At 44.5% G+C, this 27,710-nt stretch overlaps 1 protein-coding gene across 1 annotated transcript in view; it reads right to left on the bottom strand.

Annotated features, from left to right (window-relative positions):
• The window catches only part of LOC309551115 (putative cation-transporting ATPase 13A4), a 358,044-nt gene that overhangs the window by 176,744 nt on the left and 153,590 nt on the right, over positions 1–27,710 (bottom strand). Inside the window, exon 10 of the mRNA XM_082251561.1 lies at positions 18,734–18,904. Within this exon, the coding sequence (XP_082107687.1) occupies positions 18,734–18,904 (171 nt within the window). The remainder of the gene's footprint in view (positions 1–18,733; positions 18,905–27,710) is intronic.

The raw sequence follows: 27,710 nt of genomic DNA, 5'->3' as shown, positions 1-27,710 counted from the left end.
TCTCCCAATACCCTGACCAAGTTCATTGAACTCCTCAACATCAATGAGTTCAACTTGAAATTTACTTTTTCTTTCCATCCTACCGAGGTCAACTTTTTAGATCTGACCATCATGAAGGACTCGGAGGGCCAGGTTGTGACCAACCTATTCCGTAAGCCGACCTCAGGCAATACTATTCTCCATGCCTCCAGTGCGCATCCACCCACATTACTACGTAGCATCCCCTATGCTCAATATATCAGGCTGAGGCGTAATTGCAAGCTCACCACTGATTTCAACCATCAAGCAGGCCTCCTTCGTACCCGCCTCCTTCAGAGAGGGTACAGTAAAAGTATATTACGTAAAGCTTATAATCGTGCCCGCTCTAAAAACAGGGCCGAACTTCTTTATAAACCCAATGTGGCCCCACAGCAACCCACTGTTAGACTCATCACTGAGTTCTCGAGCCACCAAGGCTTACTTAGAAGCATTTTGAATAGACACTGGCACATGCTCGGTGAAGACCCCATTGTCCGCAAACACATTAATCCCACCCCACAGGTGACTTTCAGGCGCACGCGCTCTTTGCGCGATCGCTTGACAAGCAGTTTCTATCAACCGTCCAGAGTGCCCCCCCCCAGGAACAGGGGCACCTTCAGATGCCATCAGTGTGCTTTCTGCCCCTGGGTTGCTGAAGGCACCCAATTTTTGTTACCCAATGGTGAGACCTTATTTCCAACATTTTGAGCGGATTGCAATACCCAAGGGGTGATCTACTTAATGTACTGCGACTGTGGGGTCTTCTATGTAGGGAAGACTGTACGCCCACTCAGACGTCGTATTAACGACCATGTATACTGTTCTTCTAAAGGGAAGATGCTTACCCCTGTCACCAGACATTTAGACCTGCACCACAGATTTAATAACCGGTGTGCACACTTTTTTATTCTAGAGGTGATTCCTCAAGACCCCCGTGGAGGCGATTGGAACAGGCGTGTCCTACAACGTGAGGCACTCTGGATCCTACGCCTCAATGCCACCTGCCGCCCGGGGTTGAATGAGGCACAGTCTTTCAAATCTTTTTTGTAATTTTACCATTTCCCCCCCTTTCCCCCTTCCTAAAACCTCTCCCCCTCCTCTCCCTTCTTTGGACTATCCCTGTGATTCATACATGGTTCATTGGACCCGGTGCGCATTTCCTGCGCCCTCACTGTTCGATATATATTTTTCCATTTTGAAGGTTGTTCCTTCTCATTGCAGACGCCCATATGGTTGGGCTTTTGCCATGGCTGGAACCTTATGTGTCTACCTCTCTATATCTAACATCATTTATTCATGGATCTGATATTCAATTTATATATTCCTGTCTTCGTTTTTTTTTTCTCTCTATAGGTGCGGCTGCCACTGGGGGATGTTGTTATGTCTTGGTTCCACTGGGTGGTGCTGTTTCGCTGTCAACGGTCTGCTCGAGTTTATTAGGTTTCACTGTGCGGCCGGGGAGCCACATTGCAACGCTTCCTGATGGAGGCTTTAGATGTGGCATATGAGCCCATTTGACCCTCGGGCTTCTGGTGGGCTCCTCCCCTCCCACGCTCTGCCAGTCCGGCGTTTCCTACCCTTTTACGCACGGCTTTTTGGCGCATGCGTGGGCTGGACGGCCGGGGTCAGACTGACGTCACTTCCGGGTGACTCAATGACCCGGGAACAATTGAGCTATAAAGGAGGCAGATATTCAGCCTCCGTTATGGAGGTCATTCCCCATCCGTGGGTCACTGATCTGGGTTCTTGAGGAGCATTTGGAGGACGCGCTCCATGGTAATTCTTATCTCCTTACTTCGTCTCTCTGTCTATTTAGAGTTCCAGTCTAGTCCTTAATTGTCTATCTGTTGCTAGCTTTTTTCGTTTTGGAGGAACTGCCTGCTATTTTACTATATGCCTTATGTCCGGCTATGTATGGGACAGGTGAGTATACACTGGCTTTAATACCGACATTGGCCACCCTTCACGGCCTCTATCCTTAGACATCTGACACTTCCTCCCTTTTGGTTTTACTCTTTAGGTGCTGGTGTTCCATATATATAATCTACTTTCCTGATTAGGGCTCACTAACCCTGTGGGTGCCGGTTCTTGTCAGTGCTGCTATTTATGCTTTCTGCATCTCCATTTTCGTGGGATATTTCCTGGCTTGGGTATATTGCTACTTGTCGCTATAATTACCCCTTGTTACATCTCTTGGATGCCATTATCCGCTACTTTAACTGGCCCTATGACATCTTACTCCTTACCACAGGCATACCCTATTTTGTGACTACCTGATTCCCTTTTAATCTGACCATAAGCAGTGCGTGCTCCTCCAGCTACCTCAACAGGTCACCCCTCGTGATTACCTATTACAAGATTGGTCTATTATCCTTCTGGTGCCTATTGGTTGGCTCCAACAACATCTTCCTATGGGTAGGTATCGTTACCTGACTTATACGATCCTTTATGTCTTGCTACTTTCTCCCTTGTTCCCCATAGTGATCCCTTTACTCCTGAGACCCTTGAATCAGTGATCCATAGCCCACCCAGTGTGACCTTGACTGGAGGGGAGTATACCATCTCCTCCCCCCCCCCCCCCCCCTCTGTGCCAGCTGTACTATTCTAGATGTTAATTATGAGAACACTCTAGCAATTTGCCAGCTAGTGTTCTAACTGGCGACATGTGCTAATTGGTTGGACATACTCAATTTGCGACATCAATGTTCATTTTTCCTGATGGTATGTTATTATACTAATCCCATTGTATCCTACCACACAGAATTTATATTCCAAACCGCTCCGGATGAAGTCTGAACACCAGGCGAAACATGTAGAGCAATTGGATATATTGTTTTATTTCCTTTTGGAAGTTGTTATCATATTGTACAGGACGCTCTGCGTTGCCTGCACCGTGGTGCGGTCTGTGTGCAGCGTATAGCGCCCTACTTCTCCTTTGTATATCATTCAAATGCAATCTTGTATTGTCTGTTGCACTGTATGTTCTAGGTGGTGAGGTCCCCCCCACTCACCTATCACTTGCATCCTCTGATCAAAGAAATTGTCCATGTTGATCGGTCGATATACACTTTTGTGGTTTTAATACTTATCCAAAATAAAGTGTTGTGTTTTTTATTACGGTGCCCTCAAAGTCCATTTATTCCTCCCCCTTTTTTGTAACCCTCTGACACTATCCCAGTTGATCATAGCAATGATGCGTTTCGAGGCGCTGACTAACTTGCATGCAGTACTCCTGTAAATAGTCTTTTTTACCATTTATGAAATATCAGTAAGGCCATTTCCTTAAACCCTTTGGCTGCCAGAGACATAGTCCTTACTCCAACAGTATCAGTGGGTTTTGAATACAGTATATGTAAGTTTCACAAGCCGTCAATTCAGATGAAAGTGATCCGGTAGCTGTACAGATGCTGGATTGCATCCATTGACTGCCAGAATTGACTCCCACACAATCCTCCCTCTGCCATGTTTACTAGGCTCTGCTACCCCACCTGCAGCCCTGGGACTGGCATGGCAAGTACGGTCGGGTAGATTGAATGGTATGTCGATTCACTGATCTCCCCTAGCCAGCAAGAACCTGGAAGCAATGTGTATTATGTTACTTCTGGTTTTAGCTGTCACTTTCACCAGACTCTGTGACCGGGTAAGAAGCAAATAGAGCATGCTCTGTACAATTAGCTTCAGTGGATGGCAGGGGAGACATCATGGGTGTCCAATAACCCTGAAGTCTTTGTAAAGAGAACCTGTAACAGTAAAATTGTCAGCCTATGTGGTAGCAATAAAGTAAAGTGTAAAAAAAAAAGTAAAAAAAATTAAAAACCACAAAAAATTAAAACCTTCTCCACTGTGTATGCAAACACATAAATGTAGACTTCTGGAGCACCTACATATTAAATGTCAATTGGGCTAGAAAAATTGGGGACAGATAATTGTGCGTGCCACAATGAGAACAAATATTCTAGGGTCATTATCTCTAGAATATTATCCCTAGAGATTCATACTTGCCAACTGTCCCATTTTTGCAGGGACAGTCCCGGCAAATAGGAGCCTGTCCTGGGTAATTTACATTGTTCCGGCAAGCACACCTTAATCAGGCTGCCCATAAATGCCCAATATGGGCAGCCGGTGCCCGTTAAAAAAATGGTTGCGGCCGACATCGTAATTAAAATGCAATGCCTGCCGGGCTTGGGAAAGCTCGTACAAGTTCGGCTGGGCGAGCACATGCGCAGTTACGTAATGGCACCGCCTGGCGCTATTTTTAAATCAAAGGCACTCCTTGCCAGCGCCGGCTGACACAGCAGAGCAGAGAAGGACCCCTGGAGAGTGAAGACACAATCACAGACATGAAGGTAGGTAGGATGAAAGCAACAATCTTATGTGCAAAAATATCTGGTAACATGACATGTGAATAAAGTGTGAAATGTGCTCAGGTGTGAACATACAAAAAATGTGATATGTAAATATAAAGTGCAAGGTGTAACTAAGTATGATAAATTCTAATTATACCAGATAGTATAATTGTACTTTTTTACACCTTGCACTTTATATTTACATATCACATTTTTTGTATGGTCACACCTGAGCACATTTCACACTTTAGAATTGCAGGGAATTGTGGTGAGAATTTTAAACTGTAGGCAGAAGTAGTGCAGCTGAATGGGAGAAGTATTCCAACTCTGCTACTTTGGCCTTAAGTTCGAAATTCCCTTTTAAATTTCCTGTAATTCTCTCTTTATTAAGTAGACCCTATAATCTGATAAAAAGTAGGCGTAGATTAATTATGCGGAGTGGGCGGATCTTCAGGGAAGAGGGTGTGTAAGTAATTGCAATTTACTTTTAATAAACGCCCGTTTTAAAAATCTTACACTATGAGCATTCTCTTTTGAAATTTCTGGATTTTTGTTTCTTACGTGAAATATCAATCCACTGCATTGGTCACACTGCTTGTCTGACACCCGAGGCTGAGGGAGCATTTTGAGGCTGTGTGATCCTCTTTAAAATCACTGACTGCATTTATGATCATTGTGGAACAATGATCCCCAGATTGCAGTAAGAGGCAGTGTGAACTTATGGTGGTGGTGTCGGATGTCAAGTCACTTTTACTGTATCTTGCACTCTGAGGGGGAAGACATTATCTCCGGACAAGTAATTATTGGACTTTTTAAGTATTTTAGCACTGCATTTGTATTCACTTATTCTATTATTACCTACCTGTAATTTGTGCAAGCTGCTGTTACCTGGTCTTCTCTTTTGGAAGCAAGGTTATTTGTATCTGTACTCTATGTGCACAGGGTATGCCAGGTGTGCCTAGGCACACCCTAATCATCCTGTGTAGCACAGATTCCCACTGTCCTTGGTCCTTTTCTATGTCTCAAAAATGAGACATCAGGGGTTTGTTTAGACCTAACGGGGCTCTTAAAAAAGTTGTATAATTTAAAAAAATTAAATATTGAAAAAAATAAAAAACTACTGACCCTTTCCACTTTGTGACCAAGTCTACTGCCTTACTAAAACCATCCACTGCTCTACTAACTGACACCATCCACTGTCCTAATGACACCATCCTCTGCCCTACTGACACGTATACTGCTCCACTGACTGACATCATCCACTGTCCTAATGATACATCCACAGCTCTACTGACACTTTCCATTGCCCTACTGACAAAGTCCATGTTTTAATACATTTTAAAATGTTTTTTTACAAGAGAGAGAGAGAGGGAGAGTGTGTGTGTGTATATATATATATATATATATATATATATACATATATATATATATATATATATATATATATATATAGCACCCTACAAGGTAGGCGCTAAGCAAAGTATTATTGGCCTTGACTGCCTAACAGCAGGGCCACGATTTTCAGCTGGGCTGCCATGTCTCCCAGGTGTGGCTGCTGAGAGGGGAGTCTCCCCGCTGGCTTCATGAGAGGATTCTCATTGGGCAGTGGAGGAAACTCAATCAGAGGCACATTCAGGCCTGTATCTACCCCAGAAGGCAGATTCTGCCACAGAGGATTCTGGGAGTGGTTATAAGTTTGAGGGGAGCGCATGACGCAGTGTTTTTGGTGGGAATCAGAGTCCCAGGAGGGAGAGTACGGCTGTCTCTCCTCCTGTCAGAAGGATCGGGTGTCTCAGGCGGCTTGCCTGAGAGTACAGAGAGAGCTGAGCTGCAGAGAGGATCCGGTGTGCCGAGGACCAGCAGTAGGGATGATTGAACGGTTCGGGTCGACCACCGGTTCGACCCAAACATTGACTGTTCGAAATTCGGCCGAATTCCAAACTTTTTGCTGAAAAAGTTCGGAATTCGGCAGCCAGAACCGACCAAAATGCAATGGGACAGGAACTGGGCTTTAAAAGCCCGTGATTGGACTAGAACCATCAGTAAAAACCAATTAAGGGGGCAGGAGGATGCTAGGAATGTGATTGGAGTGACTAGGGGGTCCAGAGGCCAATCAGTAGTGAATACGCCCCCCCAGTATATAACATAGCCCCGTCAAATCTCTAGCATTGTAATACAGGGACGTGGAAGAGAGTGGAAGCAGTTCTGTTACTCCTGCTTCAAAAAAAATTTAATTTAGCAATTATTAGTGTGAGGAAAGTGATGTCTAGTGTAGTTAGGGTACTATTTTCCACTATAGTTAGATTCAAAAATCTAGTTTCTGTAGGGAAAGTGTTAGGTGTCAGGGTGACCGTAGTGTAGTGTAGGGTGAACTGACTCTGACTGCTATGGCAGGGTGACCAAACCCTTCCATGTCAGAGTGACCGCTATAGAAAAAAGATAGTTTGTATTAGAATTGCAGTAGAGCAGGGTAGTGGCTTCGCTCCTATCACACCTGGCCGTTTTTGTTTCAGGCGTTTATTGGGCTTTTTTGTGAACGTCTTTGGAGGCAGGCATGACATCTGAACTTCTGTGTAGGGGTATATATATACACACGCACATGTATGTATATATACACATACACATATATAGGTGTGAAAGTAGCAGAACCCTATGCCTGCGCTAATGAAATAATTTGCAGGCATAGGGCTACGCTCCCAAAAAATGCCCAAAAAAATGGCTGCAACAACACACCTGGGCATTTTTGTTCCAGGCGTTTTTTTGAGCATTTTTTGGGCGTCTTTGGAGGCAGGCATAACATCTGAGCTTCTGTATAGGGGTATATATACACATACACATATATGTATTTATACACATACACATATATAGGTGTGAAAGTAGCAGAACCCTATGCCTGCTCTAAGGAAATAATTAGCAGGCATAGGGCTACACTCCTATCACACCTATATGTGTGTATGTGTATAAATACATATAAGTGTGTGTGTATATATACATATATACACACATATATATATATATATATATATATATATGTGACAGTGCAGTCAGCTGTGAGGGTGTGTCGCCCAGGATATCTCCAATCCTGGGACCAGGTGTTAGGAATAGCCAGCACACTGATTGTGCAGGTGGATCTGGGCCTTTTAACACAGACAGGACCAGGGTTCTGGGCTCAACCCTCCCAATTTTCTTCAATAATTGGCTCTCTATCAAAAACGACAATTTTTAAGATTTTTTTTTTGTGTGATTAATAGTCCCTGGGGCATGACCCAGAACCCTAGGCACTTTTTAGGGGCATTTATTGGGTTTTAGGGCTTCAAAATGGTGTTTTTTGATTCCATATATATATATATATATATATATATATATATATATATATATATACACACACACACACACACACACACACACATATATATATATATATATCAAAAATGAAAATTTTAAAGAACTTTTTTTTGTGTGATTAATCATCCCTGGGGCATGACCCAGAACCCTAGGCTCTTTTTAGGGGCATTTATTGGGTTTTAGGGCTTCAAAATGGTGTTTTTTTATTCCATAGTGGGGTTACCCCGGCATAGCAGAGTCAGTTCACCCTAAACTACATTACAGTAACCCTGACATGGAAGAGTTCGGTCACCCTGGCATAGCAGAGTCAGTTCGCCCTAAACTACATTAGGGTCACCCTGACATGAAAGAGTTCGGTCACCCTGGCATAGCAGAGTCAGTTCACCCTAAACTACACTACGGTAACCCTGACACCTAAAACTTTCCCTACAAAAACTAGATTATTGAATCTAACTATAGTGGTATATAGTACCCTAACTACACTGCATATCCCTTTCCTCACACTAATATTTGCAAAATGACACTGGAGCAACACAAATGCTTCCATTCTCTTCCGCAGCCCCTGTATTACAGTGCTAGAATTTTGGCGGGGCTATGTTATATACTGGGGGCGTATGGGGGGCGTATTCACTCCTCATTGGGCTCTGGACCCCGTAGTCACTCCAATCACATTTTACTGATGTTTCTGGGCCAATCATGGGCTTTTAAAGCCCAGTTCCTGTCCCATTGCATTTTGGGCGGTTCTGGTGGCGCAAAAAGTTCGGAATTCGGCCGAATTTCGAACAGCCAATGTTCGGGGCGAACCGATGGTCGACCCGAAACGTTCGATCATCCCTACTAGAAAGCATTTTGAAACCAGCATTGAGGGAAGGCCTTATTACTCGGGAACTTTTTGAATGTTTATTACCGACTCACACATGGATTCCTGTATTATGTACATTGCCTAAAATACAGAAAGACAGTGACTCTCCCCCTAGGTGTCCCATTCTCTCAGGGAGAGATTCAATTTTTATGCCTACAGCACAGTTTTCGTTTTGTTTTTTTCCATTTTTTTTTTCCCAACAGTTTTTGGATAAAATTCAGTCCCCTCTAGTGAAGCAGACAATGTCTTATATCAAAGATACTAATGATTTTTTGCAGAAACTAAAGCTTTTACCACAATGTCAGGGAGATGAAATACTTATGACCTGGGATGTCAATAGCTTATATACATTCAGGTCCATAAATATTTGTTTCATTTCAAATCCATTGTGGTGGCGTATAGAGCCAAAATGATTAGAATTGTGTCGATGTCCCAATATTTATGGTTTGACTGTACATCTATACCGCATCAAGCTGCCATTGATGCGGCTATTGGATTGATCAGAGACAGTGAATGTTTGTCGGGATCACAAATACAAATGTTTGAGAGAATATTTCAGGTTATTTTGTCTAACAATTATTTTTTATTTCAGGATCAGTTTTTTGTGCAGCCTAATGGAGTTGTTATGGGCGCCACCATTTGCTTGTGCATTCATGAAAAATGTTGATCAGAAATACATCTATCAAAATTAATTATTTAAAACACATTGCGCCACCTGGTGGTGCTTTATTGATGTTTTTGCAATATGGCGGGGTGACAGAGTCTTTACGAATGTTTGATGAATTGCTTAATGCTTACTGCCCACATATTCAGTTCAATATGTGTGCGGGAGGTGCATCTGTTCCATTTCCAGAGACCAGGATTGATATTGATAACAACAAGACAGAATCGGACCTATTTACCAAACCTACAGATAGAAACCAATTGATGTTATTTGACAGTTTTCATCCACCCCACATATTTAGATATATTGTACGGAGTCAGCTCTGTAGTGTAAAACATATTGCAAGTGACAAGGCCAGATGTGAGAGGAGAATAGGAGAGATGTGCCAAAAAATTAAAATGACGAGAACATAATCAGACAAGTCAGGAAATTACATCATGTTGAGAAAAATACAACTATGGGGAGACAGAAAAAAATATGTGAGGTGATTGCCCTTTTCTATGCAATTTGATAGTTAGACATCTATAAAATCATTAGACAGCATTGGCCCTTACTAAAATGTGCATACCAAGAGATAGACATTTTTCAACAGGTACCTTTAAAAGCATTCCGTAGGAATAAAACATAAAGAGACATTGGTAGTCTAGGATGAGGAAGCCGGAGGTGTGCATATGTAATTCATATCTTAGTGTACAAATTCAAGTATATATATGTGGGAGAAACCACCCAACCGCGTACCAAAACATTTCTCTGTGGGAGAAACCACCCAAAAATTTAAAGACGGAATCGTTCAGCATCGCAGCTCCATTAGGAACAACCAACCTTGTACCGAAACATTTCTCTGAACAAGGACATAAGGATTCACATCTGCGATTTATGATCTTGGAAGAAGGGCCCAGGGACAGAAGGGGTAGGGACAGGATTTTAAAATTGAAACAAAGAGGTATGGTGGATAGAGATAAAGATTGTGATTTGTATTTAATTTTGTGAATAGGATACATTTTGAATAAACATTATGCTTTCTTGTAGGTGGGAACAGACACAAAAGGAAAAAAAAAAGATAATAAATTGAATGATTTATGGAGATAATTTGGAAAGAAACATTGTATAGAAATGTGACAAATTTTCGGTATAGTGGAAACAACTGATAGTTGAATGTTTTATTATGGAATTATTATGAGTATTTTTGTAAATCTATTTCACATAGTAGACTGAGGTGGTTAATTTAGATAGGACTGGGGATTTGAGATGCACCTATGGGGTGAAACCCCACTGTGTGGGTATATAGGTAGGAATCTGATGTATATAGTCACACATAGCTTGAGGAAGAGCATGGTCGAAACTGTATAGTTGCTGCTTATTTTATGTATTGTATGAAAAAAATAATTCAGTAAACTTTTGCATTGTTGATTGTGTCCCTTCTCTTCTTTCTGTGTTTATATATACAGGGCCATCTTTACCGCAGGGCAAAAGGGGCAGCTGCCCAGAGCCCTGTCATTGTTGGGGGCCCAAAAAGCAGGTGCCCCTGGAGCCTTAAATAGTTCTCCCGATGTAGCGGTCAATTCAGCTGTCCCGTCCTCCCCCGTTTTCTGTCGCAGCCAGGTTAACACAAGACAGAGGAGAGGACACTGACAGAGGAGAAAGACAGTTGCGGGCTCTATGTGTAAGAGCTGGCTCGTCCTGACAGGGAGTGAGGCTGAGCTGCTCTCCGTGTTCCTCCGCCCCCATCCCACCTCTCAGACTTCTATAGCACAGAACAGAGTGAAGTGTTCTGGCTGTATGCTACAGGTCTGATAGGCGGAGACTGCACTATGTGTGTGTGTGTCGGAAAAAGAGCGTGCGCACACATGTAACAGAACGGTGCAGGCAGAATCACTGACTGTGAGGAGGAGAACTATGAGTGGAAGAGGGGTGAATTTGTGAAAAGAGGTGAGAACTGTAAAGGGGGGGGGGGGGTGCAGAGGTGGCTTTGGACGGGGGGGGAGTACAGAGGTGACTGTAGACATGGGGGGAAGGGATACAGAGGTGGCTGTGGATGGAGGGGTACAGAGGTGGCTGTGGACAGGAGGGGTGCAGAGGTGGCTGTGGATGGGGGGGTGCAGAGGTGGGTTTTGACAGGGGGGGTACAAAGGTGATGGGGGTACAGAGGGGGCTGTGAATACGGGGGTACAGAGGTGGCTGTGGACAGGGGGGGTACAGAGTCAGCTGCGGCCAGGGGGGGGTTGCAGAGGCGGCTTTGGACAGGGGGAGTATATAGGTGGCTGTGGACGGGGGGGTACAGAGGTGGCTGTGGACTGGGGGGATACAGGGGTGGCTGTGGAAAGGGGGTGACAGTGGTGGCTGTGGACAGGAGGTGTACAGAGGTGGCTGTGAAGGGGAGGGGTAAAGAGGTGTCTGTCGACGGGGGGGGGGGGGGGGGGTACAGTGGTGGCTTTGGACGGGGGGTACAGTGAAGGCTGTGGAAAGGGGAGTGGGTGGCAGTGGTGGCTGTGGACAGGGGGGTGAACAGAGGTGGCTGTAAATGAGGGGGTACAGTGGTGGCTGTGGACAGGGGGGGTACAGAGGTGGCTGTGGATGGGGGGGGGGTACAGAGGTGGCTATGGACAGGGGGGGGTTACAGTGGTGGCTGTGGAAAGGGGGGGGTGGCAGTGGTGGCTGTGGACAGGAGGGGTACAGAGGTGGCTGTGAATGGGGGGTAAAGAGGTGGCTGTGGATGGGGGGGTATAGAGGTGGCTGTGGATGGGGGGGTACAGAGGTGGCAGTGGATGGGGGGGATACAGTGGTGGCTGTGAATAAGGGGGGTACAGAGGTGGCTGTGGACAAGGGGGGAGTACAGGGGTGTCTGTGGACAGGGGGGATACAGAGGTGGCTGTGGACAGGGGAGTGATACAGAGGTGGCTGTGGACAGGGGGGTACAGAGGTGGCTGTGGACAGGTGGGTACAGAGTTTGTGGTTGTTTTTTGGGGTAGACAGCGAAATTGCATCAGGAAGGGGGGCCCAAGAAAATGCTTGCCCAGGGTCCAAACAATATTAAAGACGGCCCTGTATATATACACATACATACACATACAGTACATACATACATACAGTACATACAGTATCTCACAAAAGTGAGTACACCCCTCACATTTTTGTAAATAGTTTATTATATCTTTTCATGGGACAACACTGAAGAAATTACACTTTGCTACAATTTAAAAAGTAGTGAGTGTACAGCTTGTATAACAGTGTAAATTTGCTGTCCCCTCAAAATAATTCAACACAGCAATTAATGTCTAAACCGCTAGTACACCCCTAAGTGGAAACTTCCAAATTGGGCCCAAAGTGTCAATATTTTGTGTGGCCACCATTATTTTCTAACACTGCCTTAACCCTCTTGGGCATGGAGTTAACTAGACGACATCACAGAGCTGGTGAATGTTAGAGACCTTGCACTCCTCCACCTTCCATTTGAGGATGCCCCTCAGATGCTCAATAGGATCTGGAGACATGCTTGGCCAGTCCATCACCTTTACCCTCAGCTTCTTTAGCACGGAAGTGGTCATCTTTGAGGTTTGTTTGGGGTCGTTATGTTGGAATACTGCCCTGCGGCCCAGTCTCCAAAGGGAAGGGATCATGCTCTACTTCAGTATATCACAGTACATGTTGCAATTCATGGTTCCCTCAATGAACTGTAGCTCCCCAGTTCCGGCAGCACTCATGCAGCCCCAGACCATGACACTCCCACCACCATGCTTGACTGTAGGCAAGACACACTTGTCTTTTTACTCCGTCCTCACCTGGTTGCCCCCACAGACTGTTGACACCAACTGAACCAAATAAGTACATCTTGGTCTTATCAGACCACAGGACATGGTTCCAGGAATCCATGTCCTTAGTCTGCTTTACTTCAGCAAACTGTTTGCCGGCTTTCTTGTGCATCATCTTTAGAAGAGGCTTCCTTCTGGGATGACAGCCATGCAGACCAATTTGATGCAGTGTGCAGCTTACGGTCTGAGTACTGCTGAAGACAAGCAAACTAAGGACATGGACTACTGGAACCATGTCCTGTGGTCTGATGAGACCAAGATAAACGTATTTAGTTCAGATGATGCCTACAGTCAAGCATGGTGGTGGGGGTGTCATGGTCTTGGGGCTACATGAGTGCTGCCGGAACTGGGGAGCTACTGGTTAACTGAGCGAACCATGAATGCCAACATGTACTGTGACATACTGAAGCAGAGCATGATCCCCTCCCTTCGGAGACTGGGCCACAGGGCAGGATTCCAACATGATAATTACCCCAAACACACCTCCAAGATGACCACTGCCTTGCTAAAGAAGATGAGGGTAAAGGTGATGGACTGGCCATGCATGTCTCCAGACCTAAACCCTATTAAACATCTGTGGGGCATCCTCAAATGAAAGGTGGAGGAGCGCAAGGTCTCTAACATCAACCAGCTCTGTGATGTCGTCAAGGAGGAGTAGAAGAGGACTCCAGTGGCAACCTGTGAAGCTCTGGTGAACTGCATGCCCAAGAGGGTTAGGGCAGTGCTGGAAAATAATGGTGACCACACAAAATATTGACACTTTGGGCACAATTTGGACATTTCAACCTACTGGTGTACTCACTTTTGTTGCCAGTGATTTAGGCATTATTCGCTGTGTGTTGTTATTTTGAGGGAACAGCAAACTTACACTGTTATACAAGCTGTACACTCACTACTTAACATTGTAGAAAAGTGTAATTTCTTCAGTGTTGTCACATAAAAAGATATAATAAAATATTTACAAAAATGTGAGGAGTGTACTCACTTTTGTGAGATACTGTGTATATATATATATATATATATATATATATATATATATATATATATATATATATATATATATATATATATATATATATATATATACACAGTATATATGGTGCACACCCCAATGCATTAGGCTGTGCATACCTATGTTAAATCTTGACATGTTTGGTTCCTAAATACCGTGTTGCCTCATCTTTTATATTTCACATTAAAATAAAAATGGATGATATTTAGCATTTGTTTGCACTAAAATAAACTTTAGCTTATTATTTATATAATAATGAAATGCTTGAGGGTTTAACTAATCTTCAGGCCTAAATTGTGCATTTAACTGCTTGTTGCCCACCCACCATCAAATGATGGCGGGGGCGGTGCAGCTCTCGTTCTGGGAGAACGTCATATGATGGCGCCCCAGAACGGCCGCTCTCGTGCGACCCCGAACTTGGTAAAGAGCCAATAATGTGGCTCTTTACCCATATGATTGGCTGTGTCCAATCGCAGCCAGTCACATGAAAATATAGAAGTGCTGTTTATCTGCGTTTCTTGCCTCACACCGTTTATCAGCGGCTCCTCCTCACAGTGGTGTCCAGGACAAGTAATCAGGGCACTGATCATCAGTGCCCTGATTACAGTAAAGCAAAAACACCAGCATCATGATACCAATCAATGTCCATCAGTCGCCCCAATCAGTGCCCACCGGTGACCTCAATCAGTGCACATTAGTAATGCCAGTCAGATCCCATCAGTGCCAGCCCATCAGTGCTGCCCGTCAGTGCCCATCAGTGCCATCTATCAGTGCCACCTCATCAGTGCCCGTAAGCGCCACCTCATCAGTGCAGCCTATCATTGCCCATCAGTGCCGCCTCATCATCACACGTCAGTGAAGGAGAAAAATTACTTATTTACAAAATCTACTGAAGGAAATGAAAAAAAACATTTGTTTTTTTTTTTTTAAATGTTCTGGCTTTTTTCTTTTTTTTTAGTAAAACATAAAAAAACAGTGGCGATTAAATACCACCAAAAGAAAGCTATTTGTGTGAAGAAAAAATGATATAAATGTAATTTGGGTATAGCATTGCATAACTATGCAATTGCCATTCAAAGTGTGACAGCTCTGAAAACTGAAAATTGGGCTTGGCAGAAGGGGGTGAAAGTGCCCTGTATTGAATTGAAGTGGTTAAACATGTGTGCATAAGAAGAAAGAAAGGGCTCTGGAGGCAAAAGGGTTAGTTGGAGTAAAGGGTGTGTCCAAATGACTAATACCCAATTAACACTATTAATAATTAACACATTGTGCACATATACTGTGTTACATCCAATCACCCTTATCTACATTTACTTAGTCAACTACATCTGGTGATTTATGGGGATCCACAACTGGACGGATGCTGCGTTAAACTGTTTTTAAAGTACGTATTTGAAATATTTTATGAATAAAATTTAAATGATGATTTTGCATGAGATGCTCACTCTTTTGTATTAAAGTCTTGTTTGACTAACAAGGTTGAAAACACTACTGTATTGTCAAAGTTCAGTCCTACTCTAGCACGTGAATGAACTTGGAAAATAAATTACCAGTAGGAAAATATCTAGAGATGGGCCGAACACCCCCCTGTTTGGTTCTCAACAGAACCCCCAAACAGGGGAAAATCCTGCCCCGAACAGCGAGCTCAATTGAAGTCTATGGGAGGCTAAAATCAAAACGTGCCCATTTTGAAGGCTTATATGCAAGTAACTGGCCATAAAAGGGGTATGAGGTAGGGATTGACCGATTATCGGCAAGGCCGATATATCGGGGGCCGATATGCACTTTCCCCAATATATCGGTATCAGCCCCGGAACTGGCTGATATTGCCGATATTTTTGTGACATCATTCTGCCTTCTTAGGCCGCCTCCCTCGCCTTGGATAGCCTGGTCTAGAGTCGGGACTAGTCTCACAGTAGTGTCTCACAGCCATAAACCCACCCACAGCAGCCCAGTGCCAGTCAGCCACCCACATCCACAGACCCTGTACCAGCCAGCCAGCCAGCTACAGGCACTGTACCAGTGAGCCAGCCAGCCACCCACAGGCCCTGTACCTGCCAGCCTCAGGTACTGTACCAGCCAGCCACCCACAGGCCCTGTACCAGCCAGCCACCCACAGGCCCTGTACCAGCCAGCTACCCACAGCCCCTGTGCCAGCCATCCACCCACCACAGGGCGCCAGACAGCCAGCCATCTACCACAGGGTGCCAGAGAGCCACCCACCCACAGACAGGGTGCCAGACAGCGAGACACCCACAGACACTGTACCATCCAGCCACAGGCACTGTACCAGCCAGCTGCCCACAGGCCCTGTACCAGCCAGCCACCCACAGCCCCTGTGCCAGCCAGCCACCCACCACAGGGTGCCAGCCAGCCAGCCATCCACCACAGGGTGATAGCCAGCCAGCTACCTACCACAGGGTGCCAGCCAGCCAGCCATCCACCACAGGGTGCCAGCCAGCCAGCCACCCACCACAGGGTGCCAGACAGCCAGCCAGCCACCCACCACAGGGTGCCAGCCAGCCACCCACCACAGGGTGCCAGCAAGCCAGCTATTAAGCATTAAACAAAAATTAACATGTTCAGTACAAGATTTGTGTCAAAAATTGTCTTTATTTTTCAAAACTTTAAATGTACAAAATATTGGCCCATATCGGCCGACAACGATGCGTTGTGACCAAAATATCGGTATGGGTATCGGCCCTGAAAAAAACATATCGGTCTATCCCTAGTATGAGGGTCTGGGTACTGCCATGTATCAATGCAAAAAAATGCTTAAAACAATTGTTTTTAGGAGCAGTGATTTTAAGGATGCTCAAAGTGTAATGATAAAAAAAAAAAAAAAAAATTTAAATACAGTGCCTAGGGGGTCGCCTTAGTCTGCCTGTAAAGTGGCGCATCTGTAGCATATATAGAACATGCTGCAGCCAAAATTGAATTTCTAAAGCAAAAAAAACAAGTCAAATCACATTTAATTTCACTCATGGTTGCAATTGCCAGCACCCCATACTTAAAAAAAAAAACATTTCTGAAGAGTCTAGTATGGACTGGGGGGACTCCATGCCATTTTTTCTTTATTTTAAGGAGACCCCCATGCCAAAATAAAAAAAAAAACTGGTGTGGGGTCCCCCACAAAATCTGTACCAGACCCATTATTTGAGCATGCAGCCTGGCAGCCAAAGCACCTTGTCCCCATGTTGATGGGGACAAGGGCCTCTTCCCCACAACCCTGGGCTGTGGCTGAGGGGGTCTGTGGCTTATCTGTGGGCAAGTGGCTTATCTGAATTTGTAAGCCCCCTTTAAGAAGAGGGCTGCCAGATCCCACCCCCCCCCAATGTGAATGAGTATGGGGTACATAGTACTCCTACCCATTCACCAAAAAAGGGTCAAAAATGATAAAAACAGACAGTTTTTGTCAATTCCTTTATTAAAAAATAAAAAAGTGTCCCCCCAATGTAAATCCATCATCAATCACGCTGGCACCTGAAAAAAAAAAAAAAAACGCTCCTTACTCGTTGACGGCTGATCACCGAATGACTGTCTATTTTTATTACTTTTTGACACTTTTTTGGTGAATTGGTAGGGGTACATTGTAGCCCATACTCATTCACATGGGGGGGGGGGTGGATTCCGAAAAGCTCCCTGCCCGCAAGCCCCCACAATCACAACCCAGGGCTGTGGGGAAGAGACCCTTGTCTCCGTTAACATGGGGACACAGTGCTTTGGGGTAAGCGCCAGAGCACCCACCCCTCCATGTTGAGGGCATGTGGCCTGGTGTGGTTCAGGAGGCGGGGGCACTCACTCCTCTCCAGGCTGCATGCTCAGATAAGGGTCTGGTATGGATTTTGGGAGGGACCCTACACCTTTTTTTTTTTAATTTAGGCATTAAGTTCCCATTAAAATCCACACCAGACTCTAAGGGATTGGTATGAACTGGGGGGGGGGGGGCAAGGCTGTTTTTCTTTTACAATTTTTTTTACTGGCAATTTTGTTTTTGTATTCAGCTGTCAGCAGAGAAGCCCATTGACAGCTGATGACTCATCGTTGTTAAGGATGCAGTGGCCAGCTTCCCAGCCCGGTTTCTTAACAACCAGCTTTTACTGCACCCTGAGATTTGCCCAATCAGGGCGCAGAATGCACTGCACAGCACCCAGTGCATTGCAGGGCGTTCAGCGGGGCAAACACCCACCTAACACCCTGAAAATGTGTTTTTTCCTAGAACGGGGTGAACAGCCAATGTTGGGCCTGAACTCGGGATGAACCATTCGCCCAACAATAATTATGTCCTTCAGCATATAATTGTTGGTCGTGAACAATTTTATTACATGAAATAATTTTGCTGTGTTCTCTTTTTGGGGAGATTTACCACTCTATTTGTACAAGTCTCTGTTGTTACAGAAAATGAGTTGTCCCCAAAACAAGAGAAAAAGGGAAATCTTCCAATGAGGACACCTGTTCTGGGTAAAAACAAAATTAACAAAAAACAGTTTTGTCTATACATACATTCTAAGGAAAGAAAGCCATGCCTTCCTTTTTGCACTCTAAAGCCCCTGTCAATCACCCTTTTCCAAAGTTTAAGTAGAAAATTAGGAGATCCCCAAAATCCACTCTAATGTTTTTATAACGAAAACATGTATATACAAAGAATTACAAAAGAATAACTCATATATAGCACACCAGTTTGTAGGACAACAGCTTTTACACGATCTTGCTCATTTGCCTTAGTCTGGATCACTTCAGTTCCACAAAACAGCACATGTCTCTTATAATCATCACCACTGTATGCCATCCATGGAATGGAATTGTCAATATTTGGAAGAGGTGTTTTTGTCACTGGAACACTTTCTCCTAAAAAAGGAAACATGCTAAAGGTCAATAAGATAGTTACATACTTAGTCAGGTTGAAAAAAGACACAAGTCCATGTAGCCCAGGGGTGGGGAACCTCCAGCCTGCGAGCCGCATGCGGCCCGCACGATCCTTCTGTCCAGCCCGCACAATCTTTGCGATCTCCCCCCCCCCACGCCGCTGTGTCAGAAGGAGCCGATGGCTCCGTTCTGACACTGTGAATCTCCGAAAAGGGTGGACCCGAGGCGCAGAGCAGTGCGTCTCGAGCCCGCCCATTTGTGTGACAATAGCGAATGAAAATTCGCTACTGTCTCACGGATCCGCCTCCTCCTCGGCCAAAGTCATTGGCCGAGGAGGAGGGGGGACGCGGGAGGACTCGAAGAGACGCGGGGACTGAAGAGAGGAAGCCGCCGCTACAACAGGTAAGTCAAGTGCGCTGGGGCTTGGAACGCTGTTCACTCTGCATTGTGGCCAATCACTCCGCATTGAAAGGGGGCACGCTGTGGGCACTCCGTATTGAAAGGGGGCACGCTCTAGGCACTCCGCATTGAAATGGGGCACGCTCTGGGCACTCCGCATTAAAAGGGGGCACACTCTGGGCACTCCGCATTGAAATGGGGCACGCTCTGGGCACTCCGGATTAAAATGGGGCATGCTCTGGGCACTCCGCATTAAAATGGGGCACGCTTTGGGCACTCCGCATTAAAATGGGGCACGCTCTGGGCACTCCGCATTACAAGGGGGCACGCTCTGGGCACTCCGCATTGAAAGGGGGCACGCTCTGGGCACTTTGCATTAAAAGGGGGCATGCTCTGGGCACTCCGCATTGAAAGGGGGCACGCTGTGGGCACTCCGCATTGAAAGGGGGCACGCTGTGGGCACTCCGCATTGAAATGGGGAACGCTGTGGTCAATCACTCCGCATTGAAATTGGGCACGCTGTGGTCAATCACTCCGCATTGAAATTGGGCACGCTGTGGTCAATCACTCTGCATTGAAAGGGGGCACGCTGTGGGCACTCCGCATTGAAAGGGGGGCATGCTGTGGTCACTCTGCATTGAAAGGGGGGCACGCTGTGGTCACTCTGCATTGAAAGGGGGCACGCTGTGGTCACTCTGCATTGAAAGGGGGCACGCTGTGGTCACTCCGCATTGAAAGGGGGTACGCTGTGGTCACTCTGCATTGAAAGGGGGCACGCTGTGGTCACTCCGCATTGAAAGGGGGCACGCTGTGGTCACTCCGCATTGAAAGGGAGCACGCTGTGGTCACTCCGCATTGAAAGGGGGCGCGCTGTGGCCTTAAAGTCACGCAATTTTTTACAGCGTTTTTTTGCCGCAAATCAATGCCTATTACATTTATGCATACATTTTGTACGGCCCCCGAGTGATGTTACAAAAATCCAAATGGCCCTTGGTAGAAAAAAGGTTCCCCACCCCTGATCTAGCCCAACCAATAAAAAAGAAAAAAGAAAAAACAACCATACAATCCCATATACACAATCCTTTACCCACAGTTGATCCAGAGGAAAGTGAAAAACTCCAGCAAAGCAAGATCCAATTTGCTACAGCAAAATTCCTTCCTGATCCCCCGAAAGGCTATCGGATATTTCCTGAATCAACTTTACCTATAAATATTAGTACCCTTTTTTTAAAGCAATCTACTGAGATGATCAGAACCACCTCTGGAGGGAGTATATTCCACATTTTCACAGCTCTTACTGTGAAGAAACCTTTCCGTATTTGGAAACTAAATCTCTTTTCCTCTAGACGTAAAGAGTGCCCCCTTGTCCTCTGTGTAGACCTTATAGTGAATAATTCAACACCAAGTTCACTATATGGACCCCTTATGTATTTATACATGTTGATCATATCCCCCCCTCAAGCTCCTCTTCTCAAGAGATAATACATTCAGTTCCTGTAATATTCCTTCATATCTTAGCTCCTCCTTTCCTCTTATCAGTTTGGTTGCCCTTCTATGCATGTTCTCCAGTTCCACAATATCCTTTTTGAGAACTGGTGCCCAAAACTGAACTGCATATTGCAGATGAGGTCTTACTAATGATTTGTACAGGGGCAAAATGATATCTCTCTCTCTGCAGACCATGTCTCGCTTAATACAAGAAAGGACTTTGCTTGCTTTGGAAACAGCAGCTTGGCATCGCGTGCTATTATTAAGCTTATCATCTACCAGAACACCCAGAACCTTCTCCACTATGGATTCCCCCAGTTGTACTCCCCTAGTATGTATGCATATTCTTAACCCCCAAGTGCATAAATTTACATTTATCAACATTAAAACTCATTTGCCACATAGTTGCCCAATGAAACAGTGCATTGAGTTTGGCTTGTAAGCTAGAGGCATCCTGTAAGGACGTTATTCCACTGCATAGCTTGGTGTCATCTGTGAACACTGAAATGGTACTTTTAATCCCAGACCCTATGTCATTTATAAAGATATTAGAAAGTAAGAGTCCCAACATCGAACCTTGGGGTACACCGCTGATAACCTTTGACACAATCTATCTTTACATACGTCATTCATTGTATTTAATCTGAAGCCCCAAAACTTAAAGCAGATCAACTGATTCAAACTTCTTGATTCTGCCTGGTCTCTATGTGGATACATATTACCTCTGAATTTGGTATCACTGACTAAGGTTGTCAGGGATCTGTACCTGAAGTGAAAGATTCCACAACAGTGGCTATGTTAATTAATACCTGTAATCAAAACAGAACTCTCTCTACTTTTTGGGAGAGCTGTCTAAAATGTTTTTTTTTTTTTTTGTACACTGATGTCACTAATACCACTTAGTACTGAGTACAAAAAACAAAGCCATAGTGCATGCTTCGTGGTGTTATGATGGGGTAGATACAAATACATGCATGATAAAATTGTCTACATAGTTTTAAATGCTACTAATTGTGAAATGTATAGGAAAATATTCTGGGTTTATAAGTGTAGCACCCTCCTAGTCAGGTGCTAGGTAAGAGAGTGTAGTTTTGTCTCTCTCTGCTTACCAGAAGAGCAGCAGGCAAAACATTTGTGCACTCTGCTTATCAGAGAGCAGGATTTGTAGATAGGTCTACTCAGTGTGCCCAGTGTGAGATTCATCTGGTCTCAGGGAGTGTCCCCAGTTGATCCAATGGGGAGGCAAGTTGGATGCTGGAGGAAACCTGACCAATGACACACAGGCTTTTTGTACTGTCCCAGGTGTTGGCACAGAGTGGTGCATTATGGGACAGAATATAAAAAGCCATGGGCACATGAGGTAGAAGTCTTTGGCGGGAAGCAGAGTCCCAGAAGGAGGGTGGCGGCTGCCTCCTCTTCTGCAGCAGTTTGTGGTGGTCACAGGTAGGGATGATCGAACGGTTCGGGTCGACCATCGGTTCGGCCCGAACATTGGGTGTTCGAGGTTCGGCCGAATTTAGAACTTTTTGCCCAAACAGTTTGGAATTCGGCAACCAGAACCGACCAAAATGCAATGGTTCAGGAAATGGGCTTTAAAAGCCTGTGATTGGACCAGAACCATTAGCAAAAGCCAATTGAGGGGGCAGAAGAATGCTAGGAATGTGATTGGAGTGACTAGGGGGTCCCGAGACCAATCATTAGTGAATACGCCCCCCAGTATATAAGATAGCCCCCGCCAAATTCCTAGCATTGTTATACTGGACATGGAAGAGAGTGGAAGCAGTTCTGTTAATTTTACTTTAAAAGTGTCATTTAGCATTTATTAGTGTGAGGAAAGGGATATCTAGTGTACTTAGAGTGCTCCTTTACACTTTAGTTAGCTTCAAAAATTTAGTTTCTGTAGGGAAAGTATGAAGTGTCAGGGTGACCGTAATGTAGTGTAGGGTTAACTGACTGCTATGGCAGGGCGACCGAACCCTTCCATATCAGGGTGACCGTAATGTAGTGTAGGGTGAACTGACAGTGACTGCTATGGCAGGGTGACCAAACCCTTCCATAGCAGGGTGACCGCAATAGAGAAAAGCTAGTTTCTCTGAAGTCACTTTCGTTTCTGTAATATGGCTTCGCCGCCGCCAGCATTTTTGGCTGCAGGCGTTGCTAGTGCTTTTTTGAGCACATGTTTGGAGTCAGACATGACATCTGAACATGTGTATAGGGGGTATATATACACACCCATGTCTGTATATATACATCTGCACATATATAGGTGTGAAAGGAGCAGAAAAAACTACTTGCGCTAATGAAATAATTAACACCAATATATTTCTGCTCCTATCCCACCTATATATGTCTAGGTGTGTATATACATATAAGCATGTGTGTATTTACACCACTATACACAAGTTCAGATGTTTTGCCTGCCTCCAAAGAACCCAAAAAAATGCCCAAAAAACGCTAGCGTCAAAAAAAAAAAAAAACGCCCAGGTGTGTTGTTGCAGGCATTTTTTTGGGGGTTTTTGGAGGCAGGCAAAACATCTGAACTTGTGTATAGTGTACCTGTGAAGTTTCAGCTCTGTAGCATGTCCAGAGCCAGAAAAAAAGATAATTTTTCATTAGAGCAGGGATGGTGGGACACTACTTTTACACCTATATGATCTTTTTTATGGTTCTGGACATGCTACAGAGCTGAAACTTCACAGGTACACCCTTTAGACCCCCCAGACACTAAATCACACAAAAAAGTTCTTAAAAATTGTCATTTTTGATAGATTTTTGATAGAGAGACAATTATTGAAAAAATAAAAACAAAAAAAAATTAAAAAAAAAAAAAATTTCTTTGGATTTAGTATCTGGGGGGTCTAAAAAGTGTGTACCTGTGAAGTTTCAGCTCTGTAGCATGTCCAGAACCATAACAAAAACATTGTTTGTATTAGAACACTTTCAGCACAGGAGGTTGGCTTCTCGCTTTTCACACCTTGCCGGTTTAATAGCAGGCGATTTTTTTGGGCATTTTTTTGGGTTCTTTTGAGGCAGTAAAAACATCTGAACTTGTGTATAGTGGTATATATACCACTATACACAAGTTCAGATGTTTTGCCTGCCTCCAAAGAACCCAAAAAACTGCCCAAAAAAACGCTAGCGCCAAAAAAAAAAAACGCCCAGGTGTGTTGTTGCAGGCATTTTTTGGGGGTTTTTGGAGTCAGGCAAAACATCTGAACTTGTGTATACAGTACCACTATACACAAGTTCAGATGTTTTTCCTGACTCCAAAGAACCCCAAAAAATTCCCCAAAAAAAAAAACGCCTGCTATTAAACCGGCAAGGTGTGAAAAGCGAGAAGCCATATTCCAGATCTATAATTGCACTAATACAAACAATCTTTTTTTTATGGTTCTGGACATGCTACAGAGCTGAAACTTCACAGGTACACTTTTTAGACCCCCCAGATACTAAATCCAAAGAATTTTATTTATTTATTTATTTTTTTCAATAATTGTCTCTCTATCAAAAATCTATCAAAAATGAAAATTTTTAAGAACTTTTTTTGTGTGATTTTGTGTCTGGGGGGTCTAAAAGGTGTACCTGTGAAGTTTCAGCTCTGTAGCATGTCCAGAACCCCCCAAAAAATCATATAAGTGTAAAAGTGGAGTCCCACCATCCCTGCTCTACTGAAAAATGATCTTTTCTTGGTTCTGGACATGCTACAGAGCTGAAACTTCACAGGTACACTTTTTAGACCCACAGATACTAACTCCAATGTCAAAATAAAAAAAAATATCTTTTTTTTTTTTTTTTCAATAATTGTTTTTTTTATCAAAAATGACAATTTTTAAGAACTTTTTTTTGTGTGATTAATAGTCCCTGGGGCATGACCCAGAACCCTAGACACTTTTTAGGGACATGTATTGGGTTTTAGGGCTTTAAAATTGTGTTTTTCGATTACCGAAGTTCGGGTCCATTGATTTCAATGGGGTTCTGAAATCCGGGCCGAACTTTCAGGTAGTTCGGATGTTCTGGCCGAACCGAACTTTTCAAAAGTTCGATTATCCCTAGTCACAGGCGGTCAGCCTGGTGTACCGGTGGTGTGAGACTGAACCCAGAGGTCCAGAAGAGCTGACTACAGGAGTTGGGGCATTGAACAATCTGGAAAAACAGTCTGGTGTGTACAGAGGAACTTGCCCAGGCGTCTGCCAAGGAAGGGGACCACTCTGGAGTGTAAAGTCAGTGGACAGGTGTCAGCTAGCCCAGAGAGAAAGGGGGTACTAGGGGAGTACCCTGAAGAGAAATATTATAGGAATGCTTACCTCATCTTCATTCAAGTGGCAGGATGAAGTAGCGGCCTTACCGCATTCTCAGATTAGAAGTCCCCAGCATTGTGAATATTTAACAGTTAGAGTACCCCACTCATCCCTTCTTCCATCTCAATTTACATAAAATCACAAACACAACATCCCCTGGACTGAGCTTTGACTGAGCCAAGAACTTAGTGTTAAGTTTTCTGCAAACAGTTGCTACGGGTAACCCAGGGAAATACATAAAGTTTAATATCCAGCAGTCCTCAAGAAATGTGCTGGAGTGCCCAGAGAGGAGAGTGAGGCCGGCTATACAGGAGATAGGGAGAGTGGGATGAAGAATCAAGTTCTCAGTAATGGTTGCCAGTAGCAACAGAGGGACTTTTGTCGGGACTGTGATTTGTTCTATCAAGAAATGTGCAGGAGAGTTGGAGTAAGAGTTGCATCTTGCTGTGAAAAAGGACTGTGTCTGCTTAACAGTAAATGGTGCAAGTGTGGACGGAGAAAATGAGGGCCCAGGGCAATATTAATTTTGGCAGCAAATTTCAATATAGTTTTAGTCTTAGTCTTAGGACTAAAATGGCATTTTAGTTTTAGTCCCATTTTAGTCTTCTGCAAGTGTTTTAGTTTTAGTCGTATTTAGTCGACTAAAACTCCAGTACATTTTAGTTGACTAAAACATCTTACATTTTAGTAGACTAAAACGTCCTACATTTTAGTCGACTAAAACTAATTTTAGTCATCTAAATGGTCATGGTCAGGTCAGAGAGGATGCCTGTAATGCTGCTGCCTGCAGTCAGTGCAGTGAGTGCACACAGTGCTGCTCAGAGTGCTGGATGGGGGTCTCAGGTTTAAGGGTGGTCTCTGGTCTGACTCTGAACTGAAGTTGTTGAACAGGATGGGCCAGGCGGGCCTCAGCGGCCTATATGCACGCACACAGTACTGGATGGATGGCGGAATTGGATGCCAGTGGTGACTGGTGAGTGGTCTGAGGGGACTCAGGGAGGCAGTAATAGCTGGCCTGGCTGTTAACTCACAGTGGGTGCTCTGCTCTGGATGTGGTGGTGGCCGGGTGCCAGTGCCGTGTGATGGGGCAGTCGGGCCTGGCGCGTCTGGCTGTAGTGCTGCAGCTGCAATGCTCTGGTGAGGTCAGGTGACTGGTCTCGAGTCGACTCTCTTGTAGTAGTCCACTCCTCACGTCGGACGTCACGGGGCACGCCACGACAGACGCCACACAGGCGGAGCTCCGTGAAAACCAGAAGTTGGGTAAACGTCCCTGCCTCACATTCTTGTTTAGTTTTCGTTCGTTAACGAAAACGGATTTGATTTTCGTCATAGTTGTCGCCATTTGAATGTTTGAAAATGTTCTATACTTTGCGTCTCGTTTTCGTCAGTTGAAAAATGCCGGTGACGAAAACGTTTTCCTTGATGAAATTAACACTGCTGTAAACTCCATTGGCTGTAATGTCATTGCACACATTACCTGAATATATTACCAACATTAAATATTAGGGAAAAATATAAGAAAAGCCTTTTTCTTAATTGTTTAGTTTTCAGCAGCTTAGTAGATTCTCCTTACTTATGCGTATGCGGTGGTGCAATACATGTTTAAACTTTAATGTGCTATTATTACATGCTCTGGATGGAATTGTGTTGCCTATATAGAAATGGCCAGCAGAGGAGGTTAATTTTGATGATGTCAATTTTTTATTTAGTTTTAGTTATAGTCTTATGACTAAAATGCCATTTTAGTTTTAGTCATATTTTAGTCTTATACGACTAAAACTAAAATGGCATTTTAGTCATCTGAATTGTTTTAGTTTTAGTCGTATTTTAGTCGACTAAAATTGTGTTAATTTAGTCGACGAAAACGTTTTAGTCGGTTTTAGTCGACGGAATTAACACTGGCCCAGGGCACGTGGATCGGTGTGCCGGGGCCATGTTTGTGCCAGTACTATACAGAAATATGCTGACCGTGCAATAAATGACCGCGGGACACTTTTCCAAGATAATGGCCAGGAGGATGCTGTAGAGAAAAAAGTTGACCGTGCAACTAATGACAGGGGGACACTTTTCCAAGACAGTATGGCGGTTACTGCCTGTACAAGTGCTTTGAAGAGAAATGTCGGCCGTGCAAAGTCTGACAGTGGAACAATTCTACTAAATAGCAAAGAGGGTTAGCTGGCCTGGAGAGATGGAGATGCAGCTGAGGCCCTGGTACAGACAAGGATGGCGGATGCCTGTGGATTGAAGAGCACAATCTATTTTACAGTAACTTTCATGCTAGCTGAGCTGAGATGGAGCGGCATTGAAAAGTTTACTGTACCGCGCGGGAAAGCACGTGCTGGAGAGATCTGCCTAGCATGAGGAGCCACCACCAAAAAATCAGCTAATCTGGAGTCGTGGGCGGAGACACCGCTCATGCACAGCCAATCCAGAAAGAGGAAGAGAGCCGATAAATAACTTTCGCTTTTGGGTGGAGCTGAGAGGGAAACACATGTGTGGAGGAGCAAGATGGCAAGTGCCGGAGTGAGCCGGAGCGCAGAGGCTATCCCTCATGTTAATAAAAAGAAAAGAGAAGGCGCCTGGCCCTTTAAATAAAAGATTGT

Source organism: Pelophylax lessonae (assembly GCF_965119305.1).
Source record: "Pelophylax lessonae genome assembly, chromosome: 3".
Taxonomy (NCBI): Eukaryota; Metazoa; Chordata; class Amphibia; order Anura; family Ranidae; genus Pelophylax; species Pelophylax lessonae.
This window is presented reverse-complemented; position numbering and strand designations above follow the sequence as displayed.